This window comes from Desmodus rotundus, chromosome 2, assembly GCF_022682495.2.
Source record: "Desmodus rotundus isolate HL8 chromosome 2, HLdesRot8A.1, whole genome shotgun sequence".
NCBI classification, from domain to species: Eukaryota; Metazoa; Chordata; class Mammalia; order Chiroptera; family Phyllostomidae; genus Desmodus; species Desmodus rotundus.
Genome location: NC_071388.1, coordinates 138,841,001 through 138,868,680, shown reverse-complemented (window position 1 = coordinate 138,868,680; position 27,680 = coordinate 138,841,001). Strand labels below are relative to the sequence as shown.

Sequence of the window (27,680 nt, the reverse complement as noted above, 5' to 3'; positions counted from 1 at the left end):
GCACACGGAGGGAAAGCTGTCCCCTGGCACTTCCTGTTGCCTCTGGTTCCTGGGTTAGAACCACTCTGAGCCTTATGGAATCTACAGATGTTTCACAACTCACCCCTTGATGATATGACATTTGGTGACTACAAACTTCCCCTCTTCACTTTATGCTCCAGAAGTTTATGAGACCTCAATGAGTCATGGAGAATCCTAATTTCAAATCCAAAGAATCCAAAGTGATGATAACAAAAAATAATAATTGATATTGGAATAAAGGTTAGTATTTGACAATGGATAAAGATTGGTATACCTTCCCTTCCTCGGGGCTTTGTTGACATAAATTGTGAACGTCGTCTTCTCTTACTAATTTTCCAGGCCAGGAAGTCAGTCCTTTGATTTGGCCCCAGACCAAGTCGCCAACGTTGAACGTCCTTGGCCTATAATGTATCAACTCATTTGAAGAGGGGGAGTCTGGATTCCGTAGGTCATCTTCACTACTAATGCTTTTAGCGTCTGAAGGGCTAGGCACACACCCATTAATGCTTTTGGCATTAAAGTCTCCATTGTAATGGATGTAGTCTTTGACCAGAGAACTTTCCAAACTGTTTGAGGAGCTTGGAGACTGCTCCTCCAGGACCAGGTCTTGCTTTGTGGTGCTCAGCAGCTCTCCAAAGCCGCGACTCTGTCGCGGTCTGTTCCCATTAATGTGTGCACATCTCTCCACAGTGCTCTCCAGCCTCTCCTTAAAACTCATCATAGTTCTTTTGTAGTTATTATACCTGAAATTCTCCTCCAGAATTTTATCCCCTTGACAGTTTCTTGGTGGTAACAGTATTGGGTGCTGTTCCCCAGGCAGAAATGGCAGTGTAGAGACATTGTTGGACCTCTCGTGACAAGGACTACTGTGAACATGGCCTGCATGATCTAAAAAGTCCTCACATTTCCACCTGTTTCGCTCCCCTCCAGGGCTTTGCTCCCCATCCCACTGTTTTTTAGATGCGTGGCAACTTGCTGACTTGAAATATTCAAACCCATCTCCTTCGCTGGAGTTTTTCCCCTGGTCCAGGTTCCTGGGCAGCCGAGCCCCTCTGGCATTCCTCAGCCTCCCGTCATGATCGACAGTGCCCACGTTCCGTCCATGAATGACCGCACTGACAGCACTGGGGAGACTTAATGGGTCACCAATCGAAGCAGTGAAGGCACTCATGGCACTCAGGGCTGGAATGGGGCTGATCTGGGTTGTGTTGTTGACTGCGGTGGTGATGACAACCTGCATCCCTTTGCTGGCCGCATCGACAACTGCCTTGTAAATGGCATCTACGGAGGCATCGCCTTGGCCACCCACAACGAGGCCGTCCTTCACCTGCTGACCAAGAGGTGGGTCCATCCTCAGCTGCAGATCACAAGATGTATCTTGGAAAGGTGGGAGGGTAGTGTTCGGGTTCTCGGGAAGTGCTGTGAGCCCCGGCTGAGTGCTTATTCTTTTGTTGAGGAGAGCTGCATCTTCCTGCATTCTCACCTTCAAGAAATAGCCAGGAAGCAGTGAAGGAGAGAGAAAAAAAAATGAAAGACTTTAGAGAGAAAGACATAATTTTAACACCTACCAAAAGACAAACAGGTATAACAAGGAAGGAAATGTAAAGAAAAAACAAGATTCAAAAATGAAATAAAAAGTCACTCTGTATAGAAAAGCTTATGCCTCCATTATATTTAGGTACTGTTTCTTTGGTTAAAACCATTCAACAGATTTTTTAAAAAAAATCATTACTAAACACTCTCTAGATAAATTAAACTTGAGGCGGTCGGACTCAGTGTGTTTTAAGGTGATGACTCCAAGATTCCAGTATCATTACAGGTTTTGCAACTTGGCACTCAGTCACCAACACTGCTCAAATTACAAAGGGACCCAGATTTTGAAAACGATTTCTGCTGAATTAAGTGAAATACATAAAACAAAACAAACATATGCTCCTTTCCTTACAGTAAGATATTTATGATATAACACCAAATTTTGAAAGTCTGTAGGTAGGGTCGGAACACCTACTTTTCAACAGTACCAGGCTGTCAGCTGAGGGCCACCCCCACGTTGTGGCAGTGACAATGGCTGCCTGTGGACGTGATCTCAGTGGGGAAGAGGTGAGGGGAGGGAATGACCACAGGGAAGAATATCGAATCTCAGGATGGGAAGGGTGAGTGCAGTTCAAACACGTCCCCGAGGTTATTCTAATTTCACCAACCCCGTCTAAGAATCGCTGCTCCAGACCTTTGATAGTTGGGGTTTTCCCTTCAGTGGTGACTCCCTTCCTGTTTTTCTAGCCTTCCCCACTTAACCAAGACCTGGGACTGGCCCATCAGCACATCAACCACTCTCTTGCCTTGTCTACACCTACCAGAGAGAATCCCAGTCCTGAATCAATTCAACTGCCTGCTTCATCTACATCTACAGTGAGGATGCTGGGTATCTGGCTTCCAATCCAGCTGAGAGGTTATTGTTTCCATCAGTCCTGGGATCCTCCAGTCAGGCAGCACTCTCCTTCACCACTGGTCAAATCTTCACCCACTTCCACAAGCCAGCTGCTATCCCATCTCCTGCACTGTTCTTAGTAGATGGCCTTACTTAACACAGAAAATGGTGTTCATAGGTTAAGAATTCTCTTAACTCTCATACTCTGCTCCTCCCTGCCTTCTGGCTACACATACTTCTCTGCAACTCTGTGTGTCCCAAACCCTGTCTGGTTTTCCTGTGTAAGAGGGGCCCCTTCTGCTCTCTGAGAGTAAGTTCTCTGTTTATGCTTTGGATCCCAAGCCCCTGCTGAGGGATCTTGCCTTATCTATTATCCCTTCCCTTCTTAATGTTCTACCTCTTCCACTCCTTAAAAATTGAATTTATTGCAGTGACACTGGTTAATAAAATTATATAGGTTTCACGTGTACAATTCTATAATCCATCGCCTATATATTGTATCATATGTTATCACCCGAAGACGTTTATCTTCTCTTTACCCTCTTCCATCCCCCACCCCTTCCCCTCTGGTAATCACCATCTCTTCAACTTTTTTGGCCTCTTTCCTTTAGCAGACAACTATGTGCATGGCGTTCTTATTTTAAAAGTTGGCATTCAACCTACGCCTGCCTTGGGGCACTACCCTCTTTTTCTTATGTTCTTCATAGTTAAGTTTTTGAAAGTTTTTATTTCACTCTTTAATTCCTAATCTTTTCAATCTTTTTATCCATTGCAATCTGGCTCTTGCTCCCACTACTCCATCAGAACTGCATTCCACCAAGTCACTGCTCATACTCTCATTGCTGAATCAAATAGTGTCTCTTCAGGCTTTACCCACTAGTTTTTTCAGTGACGTGGTTAAGCACTTCCTCTTCCTTTCCAAATTATATTTCTATGAATATTTTCTCATTGTCAAAAAAGACAAAAGTTTTCTTCATCATTACAACCCACCTAAACCTGTACTTTCCCATCCCATCCCATTTCCTTGCAGACACTTATTTTTAATACATTAAAATGTGTAGGTGAATATCTGGTTTTCCTTTCCTTTCCTTCCCTCTTTTCTTCTTTGTATCTTTCCCATAAATGGCATTGTATTTCAGTTTTCTTCTGCAATACGACAGTACCTGAGTCTTGCAATCTTGTGGATCTTGTCATATCAGATTATGTAAGTCTAGCTAATTTCTCAAACCATTAGACAGATGAATCTACCATAGTATATTTGACCAGGCCCCTACCGATGGATGCTTAAGTAGTTGTAATGAACATTCTGAATCGTGCCCTTTTGTTCACATATGAAGACTTCTCTAGAATAGATACATAGAAGTTACATTTCTCGGTCAAAGACATGTATATTTAAAAACTCAATAAACTATCAAAAGGACTGAATCAGCATATAATCAGACCAAGAATAAATCTCAAAGAATCCATTACCCCACACCACTGTCAACAAGGTATCATCAAGGTATCATCAATCCAATGACATATCAGTGTTGTAATTTACATAATACTGATTATTCTTTTCATGTTTATTAGTAATTTATCTTTAAAGATAAAGATTTTAAAGGTGTATATATTCAATTATGTAACTTTTTAAAAACTACTTGGTTCTGTGTCTTGCTGAAAGAGCCTTCTCTATCCCAAGATTATTATTTTTTTTAATTTTTAAGATATTTATTTATTTTTACAGGGAGGGGAATGGTGGGAGAAAGAGAGGGAGAGGAACATCAATGTGTGGTTGCCTCTTGCACACCCCCAACTGGGGACCTGGCCGGCCACCCAAGGCATGTGCTCTGATTTGGAATCGAACTCTGACCTTGCAGTTTACGGGACGATGCCCAACCCACTGAGCTACACCAGTCAGGGCCCAAGACTATATTTAAAAATTCTGTATTTTCTTATTATATTTATTTAGTGTTACTCTTGGCATCTAGCTCCTAAATCTATCAGGGATTTATTCAGTTTGTCTAACTAAAAGAAGACCATGTGGCTGAAGCCAGAGAGAGAGCAGTAAGAGCTGGGGCTGGAGAGTGAGGTAGGCATGTTAAGGCTGTGGATTTTAACCATGAGAGCAATTGGATTAAACCCTCAAAAGGGTTTGACAGGGTACCAAGATCAGTTTTTACTAACTGTTCCAAAAGGACCACTGACATGTTTCAGACAAAATAAAATAAGCTTCACACAAAAGACTAGAATGTTGAACATTCATTACTGAGAAAAGACAGAACAGAGGTGGAAGGGCACGTAACTTCCTTCTTTTGTCTCTTCCCCCAAAGCAAGTGTTTAAAAAACTCAGACATTGTTTTCTGCTAAAGTAACCCTGGGAAGGAGAGTACCTGAAAGTTCTGAAACAGACAAGCCATGGGGTTACTGTTAGCTGGGCAAGGGATTGCGGACTGTCCTTGAAATGCCTGGAGGTTCTGGTAGCCCTGAAGAAGCTGCTGCTGCTGACTTGGAGGAAACATCTGATTGTTGTTTAACAGCGACTGTAGATGAGTCAGTTGATGGTTATTCAAAGTATTGTTTATTGAGGACATGTCACCTATAGTTTGAAAAACATAAAATGTAAGTCAATGGGATTCTTCGGCAATCTTATGCCTACCTTTGTGCCTGACGATTCCTGAAACAAAAACTAAAAAGTAGACATACATGATAATTTTCCCTGTTTCTCCTCAAAGTTTTACTAGGTGGCAAGGAAAGAGTATTTCACTATTTAATTTATCTTTCATGATTAGGTTTTTTTTAATTTTATATCATGGAGAAACTAGTCTTTGCTTTATCCACTAAACAGGCCTTAACTCAGCTTCAGTGTTAAAAAATTCTTTGAAACTCTTTTTATTAAAGTGCCTACAGTTAAAGGTAGAAATTAGTCCTACACTGTTTTAGCAATCACAAGCATTTGACCAGATGATCACAATGAGTGGCTCTGATCAGGCCTTATTTACAACATTTAGCTCTCAAATCACAATCATCTGTAATTACCACCAAATAAAGTTGGATTTGGTCTGGAAATATGTATTTTATTTTTAAGTAAAAGGTTGGCTGCCTAAAAATTAAAATTGTAAAGAAAGCTAGCACTACAAAAGAAATCATTGTCACAATCATTAAAAATAAATATTAGATGATCAGGTAGGATTAGTTAATAACTAAATTTATATTCAAAATTGAAAATAGACTTGTTTTGAAATTATGCTGAAGTTATTTTGAGGATAATGTCATAGAAATTGTCCTGTAATTTGAAATATATAAATCTATTATGCTTTTTAGATTATTTACCTCCATTGACTTCAGTGCCAAATAGAACTAATGAAACTATGTTATAAAGGTGTCCATAAGTCTGGAAATATATGTATGTATATATAAACATAAATATATAAAAAATATATATGTTCACACACATCGAACATGAGAGTATCAAGTACATCTGCCAATGCTTCCAGACTACGGAGACCATCTCTGTATATTACAGTTGCCTGCATCAAGCAGTTGAATATATTTGGCATTATTTTCTAACATTTTTGTGATATTATAATCTACAGGAAGGATTCTGTTTGTAAGCCACAAAATTTTAACTACTACTACTGTCTGAGGAAATCTAGCAGTAACTATTGGGGCTGTTTCCTTGAACTTGGGCAAACTTTAATTTTGAATGTTTGTATGCCTCGTTTCTTATTTTGCTGGATAAGTATTTAGTTCTGTTTATTTAGGGATCACCTGGAAAAACGCTTCCTCAAACTGTTTGCATCCACAGTGCAGCTGCTCATACTAACCCTGTGATGCCACACCAACGGAAATTCAAACAAAAGTTACTTTTAAGATGTACCTGTGCTTTATTATTTGAAAAATAAGACTCTACTTGGCTTAAAAGAAGGATGAATAGGTTAGGTTTAGGTGGCATCAGAATTAGAAGATGAGAAAGCAAATGAAAATATTTAGCATTGCTAGAATAGGGGAAAGGAAAAAGTCATTTTCATGTTTGTATAACTATGGTTGTGTGTGGGTGTTATTATATTTAGTTCCTTAAGCAAGCTGTGACATAACAAAAACATTTTTTAAAAATAGTGTGACAAAATGGAGTTTTTAAAAAGGAGAAAATAGAATTAGAAAAACGTTTCTTTTGTAAAAATTTGTGAAAAAATTTAACTTACCAAGCAAACCTGTCCCCAGTAGAGGGTTAAGTAGCTGTGGCACCACAGAGTTACTGTTGAGTTTAGCTGGACCAGGTGTGTTCCCAGCATTATTAGATATATTCAGCAATGTTTCTGCCATTGACACCACTGCTGTCCCACCAAGTGTTGAGACAGTCAGTGCTGCCACTGCTGATGATGTAGTGGTTGTGGTAGTGGTTGCCTGGGAGGAAGTTGCTATGGAAACCTCTGGATGATTAGCGGTGTTGGCCGATGCCGAGTTCAGGACACCTCCCAACAGCTGGGGATTCAAGGCCATTAATCCTGAGGCCCCAGTGACAGCTGGGAGGAACAGGGGGTTAAAAGCAGTGTCACTGCCTGCAAAGCTTGGTAAAGGGTTCCCCAGGGGGCTGGTTAAAAGGGTCTCAGCTTGGCTGTTCTCTGACTGATTGCTTGGCAAATGGTCTGGTGGGGCTGTCATCTGTGTTAATGAGGGGAAAGGGGTATTTTGCTGTTGGAAAAGATCTGAGATGGTCATATTGAAAGATGGCAGGGGAAGCATGGCAGCTGCGTGGGCTTGGTTCTGAAGCAGGGCTGCTAAGAGCTGAAAGTGAACAGGCTGCAATACCTGCCCATCCATGTCACCGGAGAGAAAAGCTAAAGCAGCGTTTACATTCGGGTTGAGAAAACCTAAGGGGTGGAGGTTGATCTCAGACTTGCCTTCTCCTGCTGAAGGCTGGAGGATATTTAATAGATTCTGGTTTAGGAGATGCTGTTGATTCACTGGCAAAGAGATAGGTAGAGAACTGAGGAGGCTGGGGTTCAAGGGGTGTGGAAGATGGTTGTTTGAAGTGCTGTTGGATGGAAAATGAAGTGCGTGCTCCTGGCCAACAAAAGGAAAATCGCTCCCGATGGGCAGCTGGCTCTGCAGTGGGTTTCCAGCTGCAGTGGTGACTATGACGCCGTCTTGAAGAACAGATGTTGTCTTTGTGATGGCAGGGTGGCTGGTGCCGGCTATGGCAATGGAGGATGACGGTCCTGTCCTGCCTGCAACGGGAAGACAGCAAAACAAGGACAGCACTCGTTAATGATGGCCGTCGAGGAACACAACCCCATAACAACACATTGAGAAACTTTTCAATTAATTCATTACACGTCACCTTTACTGGCTTTAATCAGATTAATTGTGATCAAAGATGATATGCCCTCTGATAGTGACACAAGTTTGAAAATAAACTTCCTAATCTTTGAAAATAAATGTATTGGAGAAGTTTAGCATATTGAGAAATAGCTGTTTTGATAGAATAGCTCATTTTCCACAGCTGGGCAAAGTGAAGATGGAGGAAGTTCTGTAGCAGTTCATTCATTTGGGTGAGACAAAAGCAGAAGTCTTCCTTTTTCAAAATATATATTTTTCATTTTTAAAAAGTTTTTGGTCGTTATGTGTAATACTAGTACTTCTAGTGAAAAAAACAAGTAGAATATACATGAGAGTATAGAACAGAAAATAAAAATTATCTTAAGTACTTTAATATTTTAATGTAGTTATCCCACCTCTCTATACATACATATATGCACATATATACATATACACACATACCTATATATACACACAAATATGCAGATATATGTTATATATTTTAACAAAAAGGGAATCATGCTGTTTATCCGTTTTTCATTTATCAATATATTGTAAGTATCTTTCCATGTTAACTGATTTAGCTACAGAATTATTTTACTAGTATCCTGTGTGAATACACCATAATTTAATCATTCCACAGATGTGATATTTTGATTGTTTACAATCTTTCACATTGTAAGCAACACTTTGGAAACATTAACTCATCTTTGTCAGTACGCTGAATTCCTTACCAAGGCTCAATTCTTCAAAGTGGAATTCCAAGGACAAACGCATTTACATATACTTAGAGCTTTGAATGCACACTGTCGAACTGCCCTACAGAGAAGTTGATCAATATACATTTAATTTACATTTCTATAAATAGTGTATGGCTTTGGTCATTCTGACACTGTATTTTATTATTTTTAAATCTGCTACTCTGACAGCATAAAGGTACTTTGCATTCGTGATTCCTTAAATCAGACCAGTCTTCACCCAAAAGGCATTTTTGGTCTTGAAAGTCTTATTTATGTAAGAGATGAAAATTCTGGGAATTTAATATTTAAAAATCTAAGACTTTGGTTATTATAATTGTTTTAATTGCTCTCAATCCAAGCTGCACACTAGGATTATTACCTGGATAACTTGAAAAGAAAAGAAAAAAGCAATGCCGGGGCCCTATGGAGACCAGGCGGAAACTCATCTCAGGCACAACGCCCTGAGCAGCAGAGTTCTTTGAAATCACCCAGGCGACTCAGGTGCACAAGGGGTCGGGTGAGGAAGGTGAGAATCACATGCTGCTGAAAAGCAACCTATAGTCATTTTTTCATAAAAGCTTTCCCCCTAAAGAGATGCACTGTTTCAGTGTAATACATGTATTTGGCAAATGTTTACTGTTACAAGCATATGCATTTAATTTTATATTAAAATATAGACATGTATATGGTATAATGCACAACAGCAGTGTTACCGAAAATCTAAAACAACTCAAACATTTTAGTGCTCTTCTACGCCATCATAAGAAGTTTTCCATTTGACCGAGTTACCATTGAGGCATTGTCCAAATACACAGAAGTGTTTCCACAGTTATAATATGGTACAAATATAATTTTATATTCTTCTTGTTTCCTCACAACAGAATAACACAAGAATTTTTCCTTTTTGATATACAGACTCTATATTAATATATTTAACCATGTAGCATACGGATTGACCATATTAGAAAACATTCTGATAAAGCCTGGCATTTTTATTTTGATTTTTTCATTATTATATTTAACACAGGGATGAACATCTTATTGCATATACTTTCCTACCTTTAAACTTTTCCTAAGGAAAAGTTATTATGAGAATCAAAAATAGGTAAGGGAAGGCTTTAGAAAAGTCTATCCAAATAAAAGGAGTTGTCATCACCATTACCGACGACATTGGCAGATGTCATCAGTAGTGCTGATGTGGCTGGTAATAGTAGTTAGTATAGATCAGCACAACCAACACGCCTTGTAGACTATCTCGGTGGCACAACTTTGTGACTTTGCCCAGCTGTCGTGTCCGCTTTTTAAAAAGCTCTCAGTTTTTCATTTAAAGAATGAGATTTAAAAACACCCTCTGTTTGAAAATATATAAATATTTATAGATTATCATGAAATAATGACTATGTTCACAAAGAGTCGGGTAATAACATATCAAATGCCGAAGCAGGCATATGGCATATAATTCTTTAAATATTAATTCTGACTTGTAATAAAACAATCAACATCTTCAACATTTCATTGCCTCCTAAATCTTGCTATTTCTGCAAATAGGTACTGTGCTTTATTTGCATTTGGAAACGGTATTTTTAAACAAGTGAATAAAAGTTCTTATTTACTGGTAATCATTATCTGAGGCTTCTCCCCTACTTGCTGAATAATGACGACACATTTAAAGGCACAGATCACCGCCCCTCTGCTCTCAGAGCACGTTTTCAAAGTACTCCGGCGTGCCCGTCGCAAGGCTTTGTAGAAGAAGGATTTCCATGGAGGTTACTATTTTTTTAATCTTTGTAAGAGAAGCATCCATATTTAAGATTCAAGAAAGTAGTCATTTGGGGACATTATTCTAAAAGTGCTCTATCTAAATATTCTTGAGGAATGACAATAAAGAGAGTCTAGTTACTCTGGGTGTATTTTTGCATTACAAAGAAGAAGGTGGTGAATAGCACAAGCTTCCTAAGGGTAATATGTAGAACAAGTTCTATTTTTATTTTCTCTAATTTTCAACAAATCAGTTGGACCAACAGGTACACTCTGTTGAATAAAAGGATAGAAATGATTATACAAAAACAAAAACCAAACAAAACAACCACACAACACCCTGCTCTTTCCTACAGGAACTCAGTTTAGGCAAAGTCTGGAACACACAAACCTCCCTGTCTCTCTCTTTCTTCTCTCAAATATACCTTTATTGAGAGCTTAGTGTGAATGAGGAAATAATGCTCTTTTCATATAGCCAGTGCAATTGTAACAGCTAAGAGCTGTAATAGGTGTATAACAGGAAGGCAACTGTAAAACTGAAGGTGTCAGGGAAAGCTAAGCAAGTGGTAAAATTTGATCTGGGATTTGAGAGTGGAAAAGGAGAAAGAAATGGCCTCAAAGTAAAAGCGAAGTATTAAAAAAAAAAGGGAGGTAATAAAATGTATGAAGGATAATAGACTCTTACATACCCTCGAAACAAATAAATATGCCTGAAAATGTCATATGCTGCTTTCCCAGACACCTTTGCCCTCCCGCCCACAGTTAAACGTGCTGTCTTAGACAAAGAGGTGGTGAAATTTGAAATCATCTTTCTAACCCATTCAAGGCAAGGACCACTTCTTATTTCCCTCTGTATTTCCAAGACCTAACACAGTTTCTCACACATGGTTGGCATTCTTGGTTGAACTAATCTATGAAGGAGTTCATAAAACTCGAACACATTTTCTGGAAATCAGATCATCTGCATTTGATGCTGTGTGTGTGGCGTGTGTGTATGTGGAGAGAGGGAGGGAATACCACCCACTGGTGGAGAAAGTAGTAACTGCCTCTCCAGGATTCTGGTCCAAGGCCAGGAGATGAAGGCAGGGAAGGAGATGGCTGGAGATGCCAACTTACTTTACAAGGCTCCAAGGTGCTCTCGGGAGTTAAAATCACCTTACAGAGGAAGAGGTCCATCACAAAGCCCTCAGGTCTTACGGTCACTCGTTAATGCTTCGGGTCATTCAGAGGACCCTGAATTTTTGTAGTTGGAGAGAAATTGAAGGTTGCTTACTTCTGAATCATTTAATCTTGAATAAGCACTTCTTGGTGAACCTACTTCATAGTTCTACATAAAAGCCTTGTGGTCTGTTGAAGCATTTGGGGGAAAATGCTTTTCTTCTTTCCTTTTTTCTTTTTCTCTTCTCTTTTCCCTTCCTGCCTGCCTTCCTTCCTGTCTACCCGTCTGCCTTGACTTTGTTTGGCAGCCAAGAGGTTTCATGCTCAATGTAATGAAAGGAACAGTTAGAGTTTTTGAAAAGGCAAACTATTCATTAACCATTTAGCAGAAAGAATCAAAAGGCAGTTGGGAGCCTGGAAAAGTAAGTTGGATAAGTCCTTTAATTGGAAAAAGTGATTATTTCATACCACCACAAACTGGCACAATTTCTTTTTCTCATTGTCTCTGTTTGCTTTTAAAGAAGTAGAAGGGCGAAAGCCACCCAAAGAAACTATCCCGGTGCGAGACCGTGTGTCTAGACCCCCAGCCAAAGCCTGAGTCTAGCACAGTGAGGAGAGGACCTGCCCACTGGGGGGCGCTTCCAGATACAAACAGTACTCTGCATGCACACAAACAACTTACAATGCGTACTTGTCTGTGTATAAAGAACAGCACCAGTAACATTTTTGAAGAATTTTTAATGCTATCTATTTTTCCTGCTACTACTAACTTTAATTCTTGAGAAGTTTGTTTTCATTAAAAAATGCTTTTCAGAACAAAGGTAATGTTTACCTCTTTAGATTTACTCATCATCTTCGCCACTGACATTGTTGGAGGAACGTCATTGTTCCCATTATGCAAAACTCCTTTAAAGCTGGATCTGAGTGTTAGTGACATCGTTGGACATGCCATTGCGTGTGTGCAAAGGAGGACATGAAAAGCGCGCACCGAATAGACCAGTAAGTTGTTTTTGAACTGTCATTATGCTATTTTAATCTGCACTCCAATTTTGAATAAGTGGTACTTTATGTTAGAAAACATTTTTCTAAACTGATATGCACAAGTACTGATTTGTGTCCATACAACTCAAGAAGTGAGTCATACAACACAGAAGGAACTCCTTCACCGTCTAACTTTTGTCAGTGGCTCTGGCAAGTGTACCCGAACTGCCCATAGTTAACGGCGGTCTCTAATCGAAATGGATGCTTCTAGAGACAAGAGAAAAATGTCATCCTTGATGAGTCTAATACATATAATGCACTTTTCAATCCAATGGAAATTGTAAAGTTTTCTCCTCTATTTTTAAAGGACTGATTTAAAAATTGAAAAATAACTTTTTAGAGAAGTCTTTGTCTTCCAAAAAGACACTATTTTCCTGAGTTTTAGGAATGACATGGTAATATGTATTTACAAAAATATATCAATGTCTATCCTTGTGGTTTGGATTGTGATGTAAATTCCTAGCATCCCTTTAGCAGAAATAGGCAGGAAGCCCTAGGAACTACAAATGTTCCTTAACTTCCAATCGGGTTACATCCCAATAAACCCATTTTAAGTTGAAAATATCATAAATCAAAAATGCATTTAATACAACCTACAGAAACATCACAGCTTAGCTTATCCTACTTACACATGTTCAGAACATTTACATTAGCCCATAGTTGGTCAAAATCATCTCATACAAAGCCTGTTTTACAATACAGAGTTGAATACCTCATGTAATTTATTGAATACAGTATCCAAAAAATGCTGGCAACACAGCACACTGCGGAGTACGGGTTGTTTGCCCTCGTGCTCAGGTCCCTGACTGGGGGCTGTGGCTCCCGGCCCCTCGCTGCCCAGCACCAGGAGACAGCACCATGCTGTGTATCGCTAGTCCGAGAAGAGATCAAAATTCAAAATTCCAAGTACAGTTTCTACTGAATGCATACCGCATTTGCACTAAAGTCAAAAAATCATAAGTCGAACCATCATAAGTTAGGACTGTTGAATTCTCCAAAAGAACAGAGGGACGGACTCAAAATCAAAGCACTTAGGAGAAGAGGGGGAAGGAATGAATCTCTTGCATTCTATTGTATGACTGTGCTGGAGTAACAGTGAAAATTCTTCATCAGTATTCCAGTTGGAAGTCTTATCTCTTTATTTTCATGAGCTGAGCTTTAGTTTGTTAATACAGTTAACTTTGCATCCTTCCATTGTATACTACTTTATCTGCAGTGCTAAAATAGTGTTTAGCACACAGAGGTGCTCAATAAATATTTGCTGAGTTAATTACCACATGAATAGTCTAAGACAGTGTTTAAACCAATCTGGGGCTGCAAATTCAATTTAGTATGCCCAACCAGTATATTTTAATGAATGAAATAGAAAAGAGTGCATCACATAGGTAGGGTATTATTTTGCAGAAACTGCTTCTTGTTAACATGTATGAGTGCTGGGTTATGTTCTGTTAGTGGGTGATAAAAGAATTTCAGTGAGTCATGACTGCTCATAAAAGAAACCCAATAAAATAGGGTAAGACAGAATGGGATGGAAAATATCAGACTGTATCCCATGCAATGTGTTTTTCCAAGAAACTTTTGTGTGTTATACATTAAAAATATATCTCCAGTGGACTGTAGGGCAAATTCATTTTTTACTGTGGGAAGAAGTAAAAGGAAAAGTTTGAGAAACACTGCTTTGGGATCAGGCCTCGGAGTTGCTCCACTCTGTGGGGGATGAGCTATGGAGCTGGGCTCCAGGAAGCCTATTTATCAGACTCCAGTGCGAGAGGAGTCCCCGTGCAGCCGCGGAGCCTGCTGCAGGGTATCTGCAATCAACACTCTTAGACGTGTACCGTGGGTCTTGGATAGATGTTCCGAACTTCCCTGGAATAGCTCTACTGCAGGGAGTACCCCAGAAACTCCTTCAGAATTCTGTCATCTAAGTCCATTTTTAATCTGTAAAAAGTTGAGTTATTTGAATTTGCAAGAAGTTTACTTCTTGGAAAATGACTTTTACTCTTTGCTTGGTTGGCATTAATGTTGTCTGCTGTAAGTTCCTAGAACTTTATGATTTGATTCGTTTAATACCACATGCACATGGAAATGAAATCTGTTTTGATGACATCATAGGAATATTTTTAATTATTATCTTTAGTGAGTTGGTTTTTGTAGAGTTAACACTACTGCCTATAATTTGGGTACTTTTAGAAGCTGCTTCACTGTTTTCAGACCACTTGATTTTAGTAAATAATAGCTTAGGCACCTCCTGGCGAAGTGAAGGATCTCTAGTGGCTTTATGAGTTGAGCTTAGTGTATGGCAATGGAATAAAATCCTCCCAATTTGCACACTGGCACAATTTATTTCTTGAAAGGTACAAAACAGATCATTGAATTAGCAAACACAGCACCCCAGTCTGAGTTCTGTTCTCACCTTTGATTACACAGACTCAGTGTCTAAAGTCAAACATATTTTAGCTTCTTTTTTTCAACACAAGGCAACATTAAACCTGGGATATGTAAACAAAACAAGCAGTGTAACCCTGATAATTAGGAAACCTTCTTAAACAGCAAGACATAGCCTGTTGTAAAAATATCTTACAACAAAGAAGAAATGGCTCATTTTGCAAAAATTAAACCAAAAGAATACATAGGTTATTATCACACAGTCAATAATTTAATACAGTTTTGGTATTTGGTTAAAAAACAAGAGCAGAGGGCAACTTTCAACTTAGAAGCCTTGTGCATGAGGATAAAATGTAGTAGGCATTTAAAAATTTGGGTGGAAATGCTTTCAATAGAAACTACTACATATTCAGTCACGACCTCAAAAATGCCTCTGGCTTTCTTCACTCTACATTAGTCTATACGAGACTAGATTATTTCTACAGCAACTTCCCATATTTCGAGAGGTCTAACTCACATAGTACGGTCCACCCTTGAGCATTTTTATCCCATAAATCTGTCGTACCTGTAACACGTAGGGAGTGACAATTTCCCTTTATTTTCTTTCTGGCATGCTCTAAGAATAAATAAATACATAGAACAAAACAACAACAAAAAGAATCTCATTACTTTGCAGTCTTTTACCCAGAGTGTTCTTTTGTGGTCTCTATTTCATTTTCTTATACCTACCGCCATCAATGGGTGTACGGAGTTTCAATCAAATGTATTTTGTACTGAAATAAAACTTTCTTTTCCAGAGTTTTAAAAAATATATATAAATATCCACAAACATATATTTGTAGGTCTATTTATATTCTTCTCAGTCAATGTGTATCTTTAAGAGTTAAGGCAAATAAATGTTTGAATTATTTTCTCTTCTAGTACAAACTCATACTCTGCCCCTCAGAGGATTTGTTTTCATGTGTTTATAAGAGTTGATCAAATGGTTTTATTAGGAAAAAATAAGAGAGTATAAAAAGCATTTTAAAGTGAAAAAGTTGATATATTTAATGACTTTATCATATTGGAGGAAGGTAAAGTTCAGTTAAGTTGGTTAGCAGAGTAGTCTAAATCTTTTTCTTTAAAAATTGGAAAAAAAATAGAAGGCCATGGAAAGGATGGGCTGAAACGTGGACACTGACAGTGTGAGGTTGGCTGCGGGGCCCTGGGCGCTGATAGAGCTGGGTCCCCCGTGGAGGCCCGGGCTCCTGGCATGTGCGTTTCTGTTGTAGGGTCGGCAGGCGGGCAGCAGTAAGAGGCCCGAGGAGGCACGGCCTGATGATATAAAAAATAAATTACCAATAGAATGAAGCATTTTCAGAGCAAGTGGTTTCTTGCCTTAACTGATGTCTGAATGTAACATTTTTGAGCCGTTGCTCGGAGAGTGGAAAAAGGCACTGCACCGACCAGGAGGCCACCTGAGCTCTGCTCCGGCTCCCTGAGAGCAGAGCCGGCCCGTGCACCACTGCCTCCTTCAAAAGTCTGATGACATGTGATCCACTAGGAAACCCGTTCTCATCTCAGTGAGTGAGATGATACCAATTCATTAAAATAAAGGTCAGCAAATGAGATTCACAAATGAAAGGCAGTTCCCTTGATATTTTGGACATTCCATCTGCATTGACACGTTCTAATCATTGTACACTATGATTTCAGAATCCAAAGAGAGAAGGCAAAAGTAACTGACTTTCGTCGAAAAGTCCATCAAAAGTTTAAAAACATGGCTTCTAACATGTATCAATGTGCTTCAGTTCATCATCTGTTGGATAGTTTTTAAGATGTTGAAAGGGAAGAGTATTTTTGACCACTAAATGTTTTAGTTGAAGACCTTAGGCAGTCGAGAAGAAAATGGATTTTAGAGTTAGATGAACATGAGTTCAAATCCTAATTCAGTTATATATGATTTGAGGCAGTTACGTCTCTGATGCTCAGTTTACTCATCTGGAAAATGGGACATAACACCTTATACTTTGGAAAACTGTGTAAATCAGAAATAATATAGGTAATCACCTGGCACATAATATGTAATCAATAATAGCTATAAGCAACATTTTAAGAATAAAAGTGTTTTTCTTCTCATTTGTACCTGGTGTGCTAGGAATACCTGGCAAAGCTTACGGAGATAACGGTGACCATCGTCTGCTGTGTGACTCTGATCGCCAGCCTGGGGGCTCATTTGATGGATGGGTAAGTGTCAGTGTAAATAAATATTTAGTCTAAGCAGTGACAATGACGGAACATTCTGTAACACAATTCACTACGTATCAAAAAGAAAAATGGCATTAGAGACCTCTTCAATGTTCAGCTCATCAAAAGAATTAATTTGTAAAGCTACTCATTTTCATAACCAGCTGCATATCAGATCTCAACGAGTATTTAATTTTATTGAGTTTAATCTTAAGAATTCTTGCTGACCTAGGTATCCATCAAGCATATGCTTTGTTAGTTTACATATGATCACTCATATCCATATCATTTACTACACATTTATTCTTGTCCCTTTTAGCTATTTATATACCAACACTTTTCTTATATTAATAAATTTTCAACCTGTGTGTTTTGACACTCCCAGCACTGGGAATCCAGACCCAATGTTTTACAGAGATGCGTGGAACAAGAAAATATATGTTTAAGACTATATAAAATAAGTCTAAACTTGACAATCAGAACAAGAATATAAATGTTGTTCTTTTCCATTATAAATTTAAATACATCATTAATAAAATGCATACACTTTTCATTATGAACGGAGACCTGAAACGAAGGAAGTTGAGGTAAGGGGTATCAAAATTTAAAGATATAATATGAGACTAACAATGCCTCATCTAAGAGATTGAAGGTATGCTTAATAAATATTGTGCATTTTTAAACAGTTGTTTATTTCATATAGCTTTAATCTGTTAAATGCCTAAGATTAAATTTTCATTTGTGTGGAATTATCTAAAAAGGAAGATGAATCATTGAAAAAGTGGAAGCCCGTTTGGAAAAAGCATCCTCTTAAACACACAAAATATTTTCATGAGATTCCTTAGATTACGAATATCAAGAAGGCACTAATGATTTCAATTATCTTCCCCCGCTCACATTCTTTTTAACACAAGGTGTCAATGAATAGGTCTTCATTAAACACTGACCACAGGACGTAACACACAACACAAGTCGTGGAGAATGGCAAGTGAAGTTGCGACACCGGGGAAAGAACACTTGATTGTACCCTCAGCAACGAAGAGAGGACGGTTGTAACGCCCTTCCGGCAGGGCGGTACACTGCGGTCTGTCCAGACCTACGCAGGAGCGTACCATGAAAAGCCTCAGCAGTTTTCTCACGTTCAGTAGCACTCTGGTTTTAAAGCCCACTGTTTCCATATCTGAACACTATTGTCTCTACAACCACCTTTTATTTCCTCCCTGTCATTTCTCACAAACCTCCCAAATGGCTACTAGTGCTGTGTTTTGGATATTCTACTGTTTTCATGGTAAAATTTTTGGGTGTCTCAATGAGTTTCCCTCTTTTGTGCCTCGTTACAGTTTTTAATAACAATTTCTGACGACTCTATTGCACAAAATACAGCTCCTTCTAATGTGTCTGCTTTTAAATAGTCTTCATTAGTAGTGGACGAAGAGACACAATAAATTCGGGTTCAAAAACCTTAATGTCAATGCTAAAAATAATGGTTTAGTCCTACAAGGAAACTGTAAAAAACAATTTCAAGATCAAAAATTCTGGAAATCAGGTTTTCAAGCCTTTTTTTATTAGAAAACTTAAATTATTACCCTTTTTAAAAAGGGAGTTGTCAATGTCCATTTTTTAATTTTCTGGAACAAATAATAATAAAGGACAGCAAACTAGGATAAGAAACCACATTAGAAGACAGCTTTCTACTTCATACAACTTCTAGTTACCTTTTCCTATCCATTCACCTACTTCTGGTCAGCAGCAAGAATAGAAAATCCACTTATTTTTGCCTTTTTGGGTCTTCCAAGAGGAGCTTCGTTTACCTGAATACAAACAAAAGCGAGGGGAAGCAACTTTCATGTTGGCACCGACCGAGTGCACGGCTGATGAGCCAGCACGCCCTGCCTTCTATGGCTGCTTCTGCAGTTTCCAGTCCAACAGGTATGTGCCCAACTGAAAGTCGACTGATGCTCACAATGACACAGATGGACAACAAATAACGGAAACACATGGGATCCCCTTGGCTGTTATTTTTTTTCCTAATAGACAAATCCCTAGCATTTTGTAAATAAAATTATAAATACTAAAGAAGTGATGAGAATTTCACAATGGGGAACGATCATTTCTTATAATAAATATTTTGGTACAAATTTTAAAAAACGTAGAAAAGTTTAGTACCTCTGGGTACTTTTTTCTAATAAAACCATACCTGCTTCAGAACTTGTTTGATTATAGCTGCTAACAATGCTGTTTGGTATCACTGGAGTAGAGGACGTTGAAATTCTTGACTGAGGTGGATTGGGATGTAATGAATTTCCTAAAGCCACGCCCGACTGACTGAGCATCCCACAGTTCCCGCTAGCCTGAATCTGGTTTATTAAACCTGCAAGATGGTGGTTTGGGACTGAACTGTTACTGTGAACAAAGTTAGTGTTTGCATTGTGGCAGTGCACGGCTTCCCCTCTTAAAGGTATGTTCTGTGTCAATGAATTCTGAAGAACACTGGAGTTCATATTGGGATCTGTAAAATGCAGCTGGTTAGCAGAGCAAGGCAAAGCAGTATTTGAGGCCCCGCAACCCGGGGTACTATTGCTACTCAAGTGAGAGCTTTGACAACTCATAGACTGTAGTAACTGAGACATTGAACTGATGGGAAAAGAACCCTGACCTTGCTTCCTTAGCAAGTCGGGCCCAGGTTTAGGAACTGAAGAACTATCCATTTGAGACTGTCTGAGCAAACTCAAAACCGTGGTAGGTGGCTGTTTTCTTTTCCGCAATGAGTCTTTTTGCTGAGACATCAGCTTATCTCTTAGTGCTGCGCGACCACTTTGTCCTTCACCTGTTGGGAGAAGCATGTTGGCAGTAGGAGGGAACATGGTGTTTAAAGTGCTATGTCCTTCAGTGTTGCCACTGCCAGCAACAGCTCCAGAATTGCTACTGCTGCTACTGTTGTTACTAGCAAGTTTGTTTTGATTTGCTAGCTGTGCTTTGGCTGCTGCTGAGAGTAAACTACTTGCTGGAAAGGAGGCAGCATTGTGCTGGTTCAAGATCTGATTTAAAGGCATTCCCAGCAAACCAGGCTGACTCTTTACAGAACCACTTCCGGCAGATGCAGTAGGAAAAGCTGCACTGCTTGGGGTATTTAGTACATTACTCATTCCAGCAATTAATGTGTTAGGGATATCCTTGTACTGATGATGTCCATCGGACTTGGTAGAAGGGCTTGATGGCATTGATGGCCTTGGGGACCCTATTGTTGACCTTGGTGACCTGGGTGGAACCTTGATACCACTGCAAGTGGCCTGGGGTCCTAGAGGTGGCATCATGAAATTTCCGTGATCTGATGATGTGGAAGATGAGCGTGATCTTTGGGGCGATGCCTCAATCCTTCCAATTCCAGCCCCCATCATGTGCACTGGGGATGTCACTGGAGAAGGGGACAGGGAGGTTGAAGCTGAATGTTGAACTCTTTGTACATGACTCCCATGATTCATGTGACCAGGTTTTACAGTTGGCAAAGGGAGATTACTTGGCAAAGGAACAACAGCAGGAGGCATGCTTACATTCATCACAGGTACCTGAGAGTGGACATTTGAATGGAAACTAGTTGGATTAATGATAACAGGGTTCTGATTCATCGGTTTACTAGGAATAGGGTCAAGAATGCCAAGTGGATCTTTCTCAGATGTTAATGGCTTTTTCTGAAGAGCACAAGAAGGTGGAGGGGGAGGTGGGCCTTGGGGTGGTTTGTGGTGGAACATTGCTCGTGGTATTTCCATATTAGTTGAAAAATTACACATTGGTTTTTTCATTACTGGACTCTTTGTAGTCAAGGTTGGGGAAAGAGGTATATTAGTCCTTCCAGCCATTGCACAGGATGACTGTACAGGAGAACCATGTAGCATTACTGAAGGTGGAGAAAGAGGAGTCCTATTCAGGTGAATAGGACTAGAATTGGGAGCTCCATGAAAACCAGGATTATTTCTTGTGAAAACATCGGGGCTTCCAAGTGGGTCAGTCCTTGGAGAGATTGAGCCATCTCCATAAATCTGGGATCCTGACGATGCTGGGCTGGGCAGGCCTCCGTGGCTGCCACGGAATGGAGATTTCTGTCCGTGTTCACTGCTGCCCAATCTTTGCCGGGGGTAGACAGGGTGGAGTTCTTGTTGCTGGCTTCCAGGCAGTTCTTGTACGTACAGCCTTCCCATGGCATTTGACGATCCAATCATTAACTTGAAAGGATTCTTGCATTCAGGCATTACAGAATTTGTAATTCCTTCATGAGGCTTATTTCTTATGGATCTTGGAGTTGCTGCCCGTGAAGGTACTACTGGAGTTGCATCTGATGTGAGGGAGAGAAAAAAAAGTCTGTTAAGGAGTGTAAGTTCTTTCGTATTTGTGTGTGTGGGGGGTGTTTTGGGGAGGGAAGGAAAGGAGGAAATGAGGAAGGGAGGGCACCTGGAAATAGAAATCTGCAAACAGAAGCTGTGCCTCTATGCAACTAGAAATTCTGCACTCTACATTAAATTTAGATTTAAAAATGCACATTATTCTCCCTTAGTTGGCTAAAAGTTCTCAATTAACTGCTCATTATACTTGTTTGCCTCTTATCTGTGGAGAAAGGATGGAAATCTGAATCAGTTCACGCTGACATTAGCCATTCCGATAATATTTAGAATATGCAAAATCAAGATTGACAGCCCAGATGGAAATGATGGTGTTACTAATCTTATTGGATTTGAATTTTTTAGGAACACAGTTACAATGGAAAATTATTATCTGTGTGGCATATTTACTTGGGTGATTTAAAATGAATTCCCGTTTTCACCAGAAAATCTGTTACCCTATTAATGTTTCTCTTACTGAAACCTCCTCCGGATGGCTACAAGAAATGCTTCCTTATCCCACCATTTTCACTGTAAGAGTAAAAGAGTCTTAATTTTTGTGAATTAAGTGAATGGGATTCAGAATCTTTTATAATGGGAGCGATAACACCAGTAAATGCAGTGATACTGCAGTCATGTCTAGCTGCCCATCGAGTCCGTAACAGTGCAGTTTCTCTGCCGTTAGTCAGTCGTTACTGCAAAAATGGCTTTAGTCAGTCAGCTCAGGTAAAAGACAGCAATTCTCTTGTTAGGTAGAATTCCCACGCAAACTTCGTCAGAGTGCTAAATCTTCAGTACTGGGTTCTGTTTGAGAACTCTCTTTTTACAGAGTACACTGCTCCCTCACTGGCTGTCTGGAATCCCTTCAGTTCCTTTGGAGATCAGACAGAATACAGGGGACAAAGGCACGCTGGCACGTCGGACTGAACTTTCACTTTATCTTGTCAGAATTCGAGGTTTAAGCGTTTTAGCCCCTAAGTATGTTTAACTATTTTATTACGTTGTTCCTTCTAAAGCAGGGATAGCAAAGACAAGTGATTTCATAGGCCCAGTCCCGTCAGCTGGTGGTGGCTGCTCAGAGGGCTGTGATGAAGAGGATGCTGAGCTTTGCTGGGCTCTGTGAGAGCCCGCTGTGTCTACCACAGGCAAGGGGGTGTGGGTGGTACCACTCACACCACACCTCCTCCTCTCAGACTTACAACATATTGGCAAGTACATTTGAATTCATCTGCAGTCAGAAGTATATTTACTCAAATGAAAACTTGCAAATTTAAGATAACTATATTTCTCCTACATGCTAGGTAGTACACAGATCAAATCATGTAATAACTTCTAAGACACTGGTTCTCAACTTGGGGTGCACAGAGGTCTAGGTAGGGTGCATTGAAGAAGTAAGAGAATGCAGTGTGGAAATATGTGGGCTTTCTGTTTGTAGCATGGTGAAGGTTGTCGATAGAGTGATTTCTGGACATAATACATGAAAAGTTGAGAACCAAATGATATAAGAGAATTGTAGCAGATAAACTCCCCTGAACTTACTTTCTTGTTAAAAAGAGATTTTTTAAGTTTGTAATGAAAATAATACATACATGAAAAATACATATATGGGGTACTATGTGTGGTGTATGGGGAGAACACGGTGTCTGTGTCAGCCCTGTTACAGGGCTGACGTGTCCTCTTCAGTAACTATGCCACAGACTTGTGTCTTTCCTTGGGTATTTACATAACTATTTACAGTTAAATGATTAAAAATGTAGGCATTGGCTTTTTTTTAATATTCAACAGAATTTAGAAAATAGCTGTGGTTTTAAAAGGATTTCTTCCATACCTGGGGAAAAATGGTTGCCGTCTTTATAATAACAGGAACACTAAATACACAACAGGAGTCATGCTGTGGTTGCGTTCGGGTTAGGCACTCACGTGGTACAAGGGTTGGTAAGTATGAGCGCTAGCTACCCATCAAGGGCTTTCATGGAGCCCTTTCAAAAGAACAAGCGGAAACTAAGTACATGTTTATGTATGTTAGAGGCGAAAACTACTATAGGAGTCTTCTTAACATTTAATTATTTAAAGTTCAACCTTATGATAACAGTTTAAAATAAGAAAAGTGAAATAAATGTTATGTCCGAAGCTCATAAAACAGTAGTTATTAATCCAAAAGTACACCATTTTAAAAGGGGATAGAGATATACATCTTATACCTGTGCCGGTTAGATATTTACCTTTATTTTCAATAATGAAACTTTTATGTATAGAGTATGACCAAGGGCCAAATCATGACTCTGTTAAGTTCATTAAAAAGACAACAAGGTAGACTCTGTAGAAAGAGGTAGAACCGTTGATGTAACATGATATGAGAACAGCAGCAGATACGAGTATATGCAAAAATGAAAACAGTTACATCAAGGTGGCAAGATATTTCTGTTAAATAATTTATTACTATTAAATGCCTTTATTGCAGTATCTTTTAATTTAAAAAAAATGTAGCTCATTAAAAGAAAAAGGAAAATCCCTTACAAGATTTTGTTTTCTTACATACCTTAGTGGATCGATTTTTTTCCTGATCTTTCCTGTTAAGGTTTAAAGGTTAGAGGGTTATTGGAAAGGAGGTCTCTCCCAGCTGCTAAGTTTGTCTCTCCCTGCCTTCTGCATGTGAGTTCTGAGTGTAAACCTGCACCTATACAATGTCACAGCTGCTTCTCTTTGTATGCAAGTCCGTATTGGCCCCAATTTATTTACACAGACTTAACTTCCCCTCCAGTCAGATTACTTTCCCCATCATCACTTCTACGCATTCTGGACAAGAATTTTCTTATTTCCCTCGTATGTCTACATGCTACCGTTTCCCAGATTGGTTCAATCGGCTTTCTCTGTCACTACAGGCTACACTCATCATCTCTATTTTTCTCAGAGATTTGTAGAACATCACTTTTCCTTCATAAACAAATGTTTTGGTACTTGGCCATATTTTATTCTGAATTATTATTCAAGTGTTAAGTAGACTGTAATATTTGAGAGAGAGTTAATACTCTAGCCCTTACAAAAAGAAGTTCCTCAGTCTCAAAGTATGATTCCACAGATTACATATTAATTGTAAAGGGAAAGGGTACCTTAACAATGGAGTAGTCAGATGGATATGCCTATAACCAAACAATCAAACTTAATGTCATCAGTCTGGGATAAACTGACATTGTGTGCCTCCTGAGGAGGACATAACGTCACCTATGCAGTATTCCTAGCAAAGACTGTTTAACCTGAATACACACATGATGGCCCAATCAGGCAAATCCAAATTGAAGAACATCCTATAACCCTGACCTGGACTTTTCACAAATGTCAATGCCAGGAAAGAATGCAAGAGACTGGGGAATTGACGTAGGTTGGAGAAATTTCACAACTAATTGTAGTGCACAATCTCTGATTGCATCCTGGATTAAAAAAACTGGATCAAAAATAATTATAAGAAATTATTAGGACAACTGGAGAAATTTGCATATAGACTACATATTAGATAATATTATATTAGTGTTACATTTTCTGAATGTGATAATTAGATTTTGGTTTATGAGGAGAATGTCCTTGTGTATTGAACTATTTAGGGGTCAATTTTTACAACATCTGCAATTTCTGCAACAAAATTGTTAATTAGTGAATCTAGATGAAGGGCACGTTATTCAATGATCTGTTCATGCAAGTTTTCTGCATCTTTGGCTTTTTTAGAAAGTGAAAGCATGCATGCACACATACAAGCATGCTGGGGGAGGCACAAAAAGTTGCCAACAAGGTAAGATCTGTTAGTAGGTGTTCAATAAATAGCTGTTAAATGACAGAAAAATAATACCGCTAGTTCTTGAAAATATTGCTAGCTGCATTTGAGCATTTGATAACAATACACTCCAATAAAGGCTACATTAGTTTCCTAAAAATCTGTGGCATTTTCTTTTTGTTAGCTGAGCTCTATACCTACATAACATTTATATGTGCTAATCAATGGTTAGTCTAATTGTTTAACTAGATGATTTGGACAGGAAATTTTGGGAAACAAATTCATGAGAGTTTTTCAGAAATTCATGCGAATTTGCCCTTTGTAATAAAATGATAAAACATTCCTAACTTTAACAGCCATGTGCATGTTTGAAAAGTGGACTTGGAAAACGCTTGGCAAAGTGATTTCTCATGACTCCTCCAGGAGAGTGGTGGGGAGGCAAGTTCCTAAACGCTTCGCGGTGTTACATACTTGTTCCTCCTCCGGGACTGGTAAGCACCAGAGAAGGATGTGGGGCTTCCATGCTTTTATGAAGTGTGGCCACTGCGATGATTTTTCTTTTGTGTATGCATAGCTTTGTGACATCTTCATCTGCTTTAACGTCTTCTGCAGTTCTTTGTTTCACGGCAGCTCCAGGATCAAAATTAAACACCTGGAAAAGGACAGCCTTTGTTTAGAGTTATGTTGTGAAAGCATTAAATAAAAAGATCCTTTGTTTAAAGAATTTCTTTACATAGATTAAGCCACAAATCTGAATAAAATTTTCTCCAGTTTTTAAATTTAAGAAAAGCAACTTTATATAACTTGGTAAATACTTTTGCTGAACTCATGGTTTTTAGCGGTTACAGTAAGTAATGAAAATTATCCTAATTCTAAGATAGCCAAGATAAATATATGCGAAGATATGCCATCTGATAATGTTGCCATTATAGGTATTTCCCGATGTTATAACAGTATAAAAATAGGCGAAGTTCAATTTAAAATCCACAAGCTGACATTTCCAGGTGCTAACTTTTCCTTTGGCTTAATTTTATTACTATATTAACATTACTTTTTTACCTATTAAAAATCTATTTCTCTATTTTAAAAACATACTATTTATTGTGTACATACTTATGAGATGCTTCAAGTTAACACAAATAAAAAGAAAAAAAGTGTCTATTAACCCTAATTCTAAAACTGGCACTATAATAGATACTCAGAGAACAATGACCTATTTCTATAGTAGTAATATTTTATCATTTAACACAATTTTTACTTTCTACCTTGCAAAGGAGTAAAACAGTTTCACATATTAGCTTTGTGATTTTAGAAACATTGGTGGCAGATTTATCATTGCCGATTGAACAGTCAGAGTAGGGAAAGAAAATACTGCACTGCTAAATGGTAAACATCGGTATAGCTCTAATCAAATGGGCAAAACAGGTTTTAACAAAGTATTTAATACAAAATATTTAAAAATGAGTCCGGGATTTGAACCATTTTCCACAGTCACTAAGTATTCTATAATGCATGCAAAAGATATCTAATTAGACTTTAAAAGGCATATGTGATTGGAGACATAATGTAAAAATGAAATGTCAAATGAGAAAAGCAAATACACAAAACACCTAAAAAATAAAGAAATGCTGAGAGACCTGTTGTGAAACGGTTACCTTGGGAAGAATAAGAGGACACTCCAAGCCACACTTGCATGTTCCGTCAGTGAGCAGGTATGTTTTAACCTGCTCCAAGCAAGATAACAAAGACCCACTGGGACTGTAAAAATAATTTTACAAAACATCAGGAAATAATTCCGACTGCACATATTATGTGAAAAAAGGCATAATTTATAGTCTTACTTCCTTCATGGGATAATATTTTCCTACTAAGGAAAAGCATTTGCTTTGTCAATATTACGTTAGCTACTAAATTACAGCCTTTCAGCACTATCACTCTTTCTTTTGAACCAAAATATGTCTCAGAAAAATACAGATCTTTATAGAAAATTAAATAGAAGTATTCTGAAAACCAAAAATGGACTAGATTGGGGAAAATGCTATTCTTAAGAAAAGACGATAGAAGCAAACAAGAAAGAAACAAGAAAACTACATGAAGGTAATCATTATCATTTTAAACCAGAAGATTACTTTTAAAGCTGTTGGAGGAAAAACGGAAATTTAGGAACACACTGGAGGTCAAACCAGAAAGTCACTAAGTGCACAAAAGTTGGAGCTAGCAAGTTCTCTCCTTTAATCTTGGAGACTAGGACCGAGTTGCCCCTATGTAAAAATAGGTTTCTTTTTTCTTCTCCCTCATCCATGTGCTTCTTTGAAGACAGATCTGTGCGGCTCAACTCCAATTACAGTGAAGAGCCGAACGGCCCTGACAAGGAGAGAGGAGCCAGGCAGAGCTGACGAAGGCTGAGGGGACTCATGAGGAAACAGGGTTTCAGTGGCTGAAAGGCGCCAGCCAGCTCTTTTGGCTGGTAAATGGGTTGTGTT

General features: G+C 38.8%; 1 protein-coding gene across 13 annotated transcripts in view; it reads right to left on the bottom strand.

Annotated features, from left to right (window-relative positions):
• The window catches only part of MBD5 (methyl-CpG binding domain protein 5), a 429,916-nt gene that overhangs the window by 20,742 nt on the left and 381,494 nt on the right, over positions 1-27,680 (bottom strand). For 11 of the 13 annotated variants that reach the window (XM_071220653.1, XM_071220654.1, XM_053918640.2 and 8 more), the window contains 6 exons: positions 26,853-26,955; positions 25,669-25,849; positions 19,256-21,388; positions 6,634-7,659; positions 4,822-5,027; positions 296-1,504 (listed from right to left, as the gene is read on the bottom strand). In XM_071220653.1, the coding sequence (XP_071076754.1) occupies positions 296-1,504; positions 4,822-5,027; positions 6,634-7,659; positions 19,256-21,388; positions 25,669-25,849; positions 26,853-26,955 (4,858 nt within the window). The remainder of the gene's footprint in view (positions 1-295; positions 1,505-4,821; positions 5,028-6,633; positions 7,660-19,255; positions 21,389-25,668; positions 25,850-26,852; positions 26,956-27,680) is intronic. The other 2 variants (XM_071220657.1, XM_045203078.3) reach the window with 1 other exon arrangement.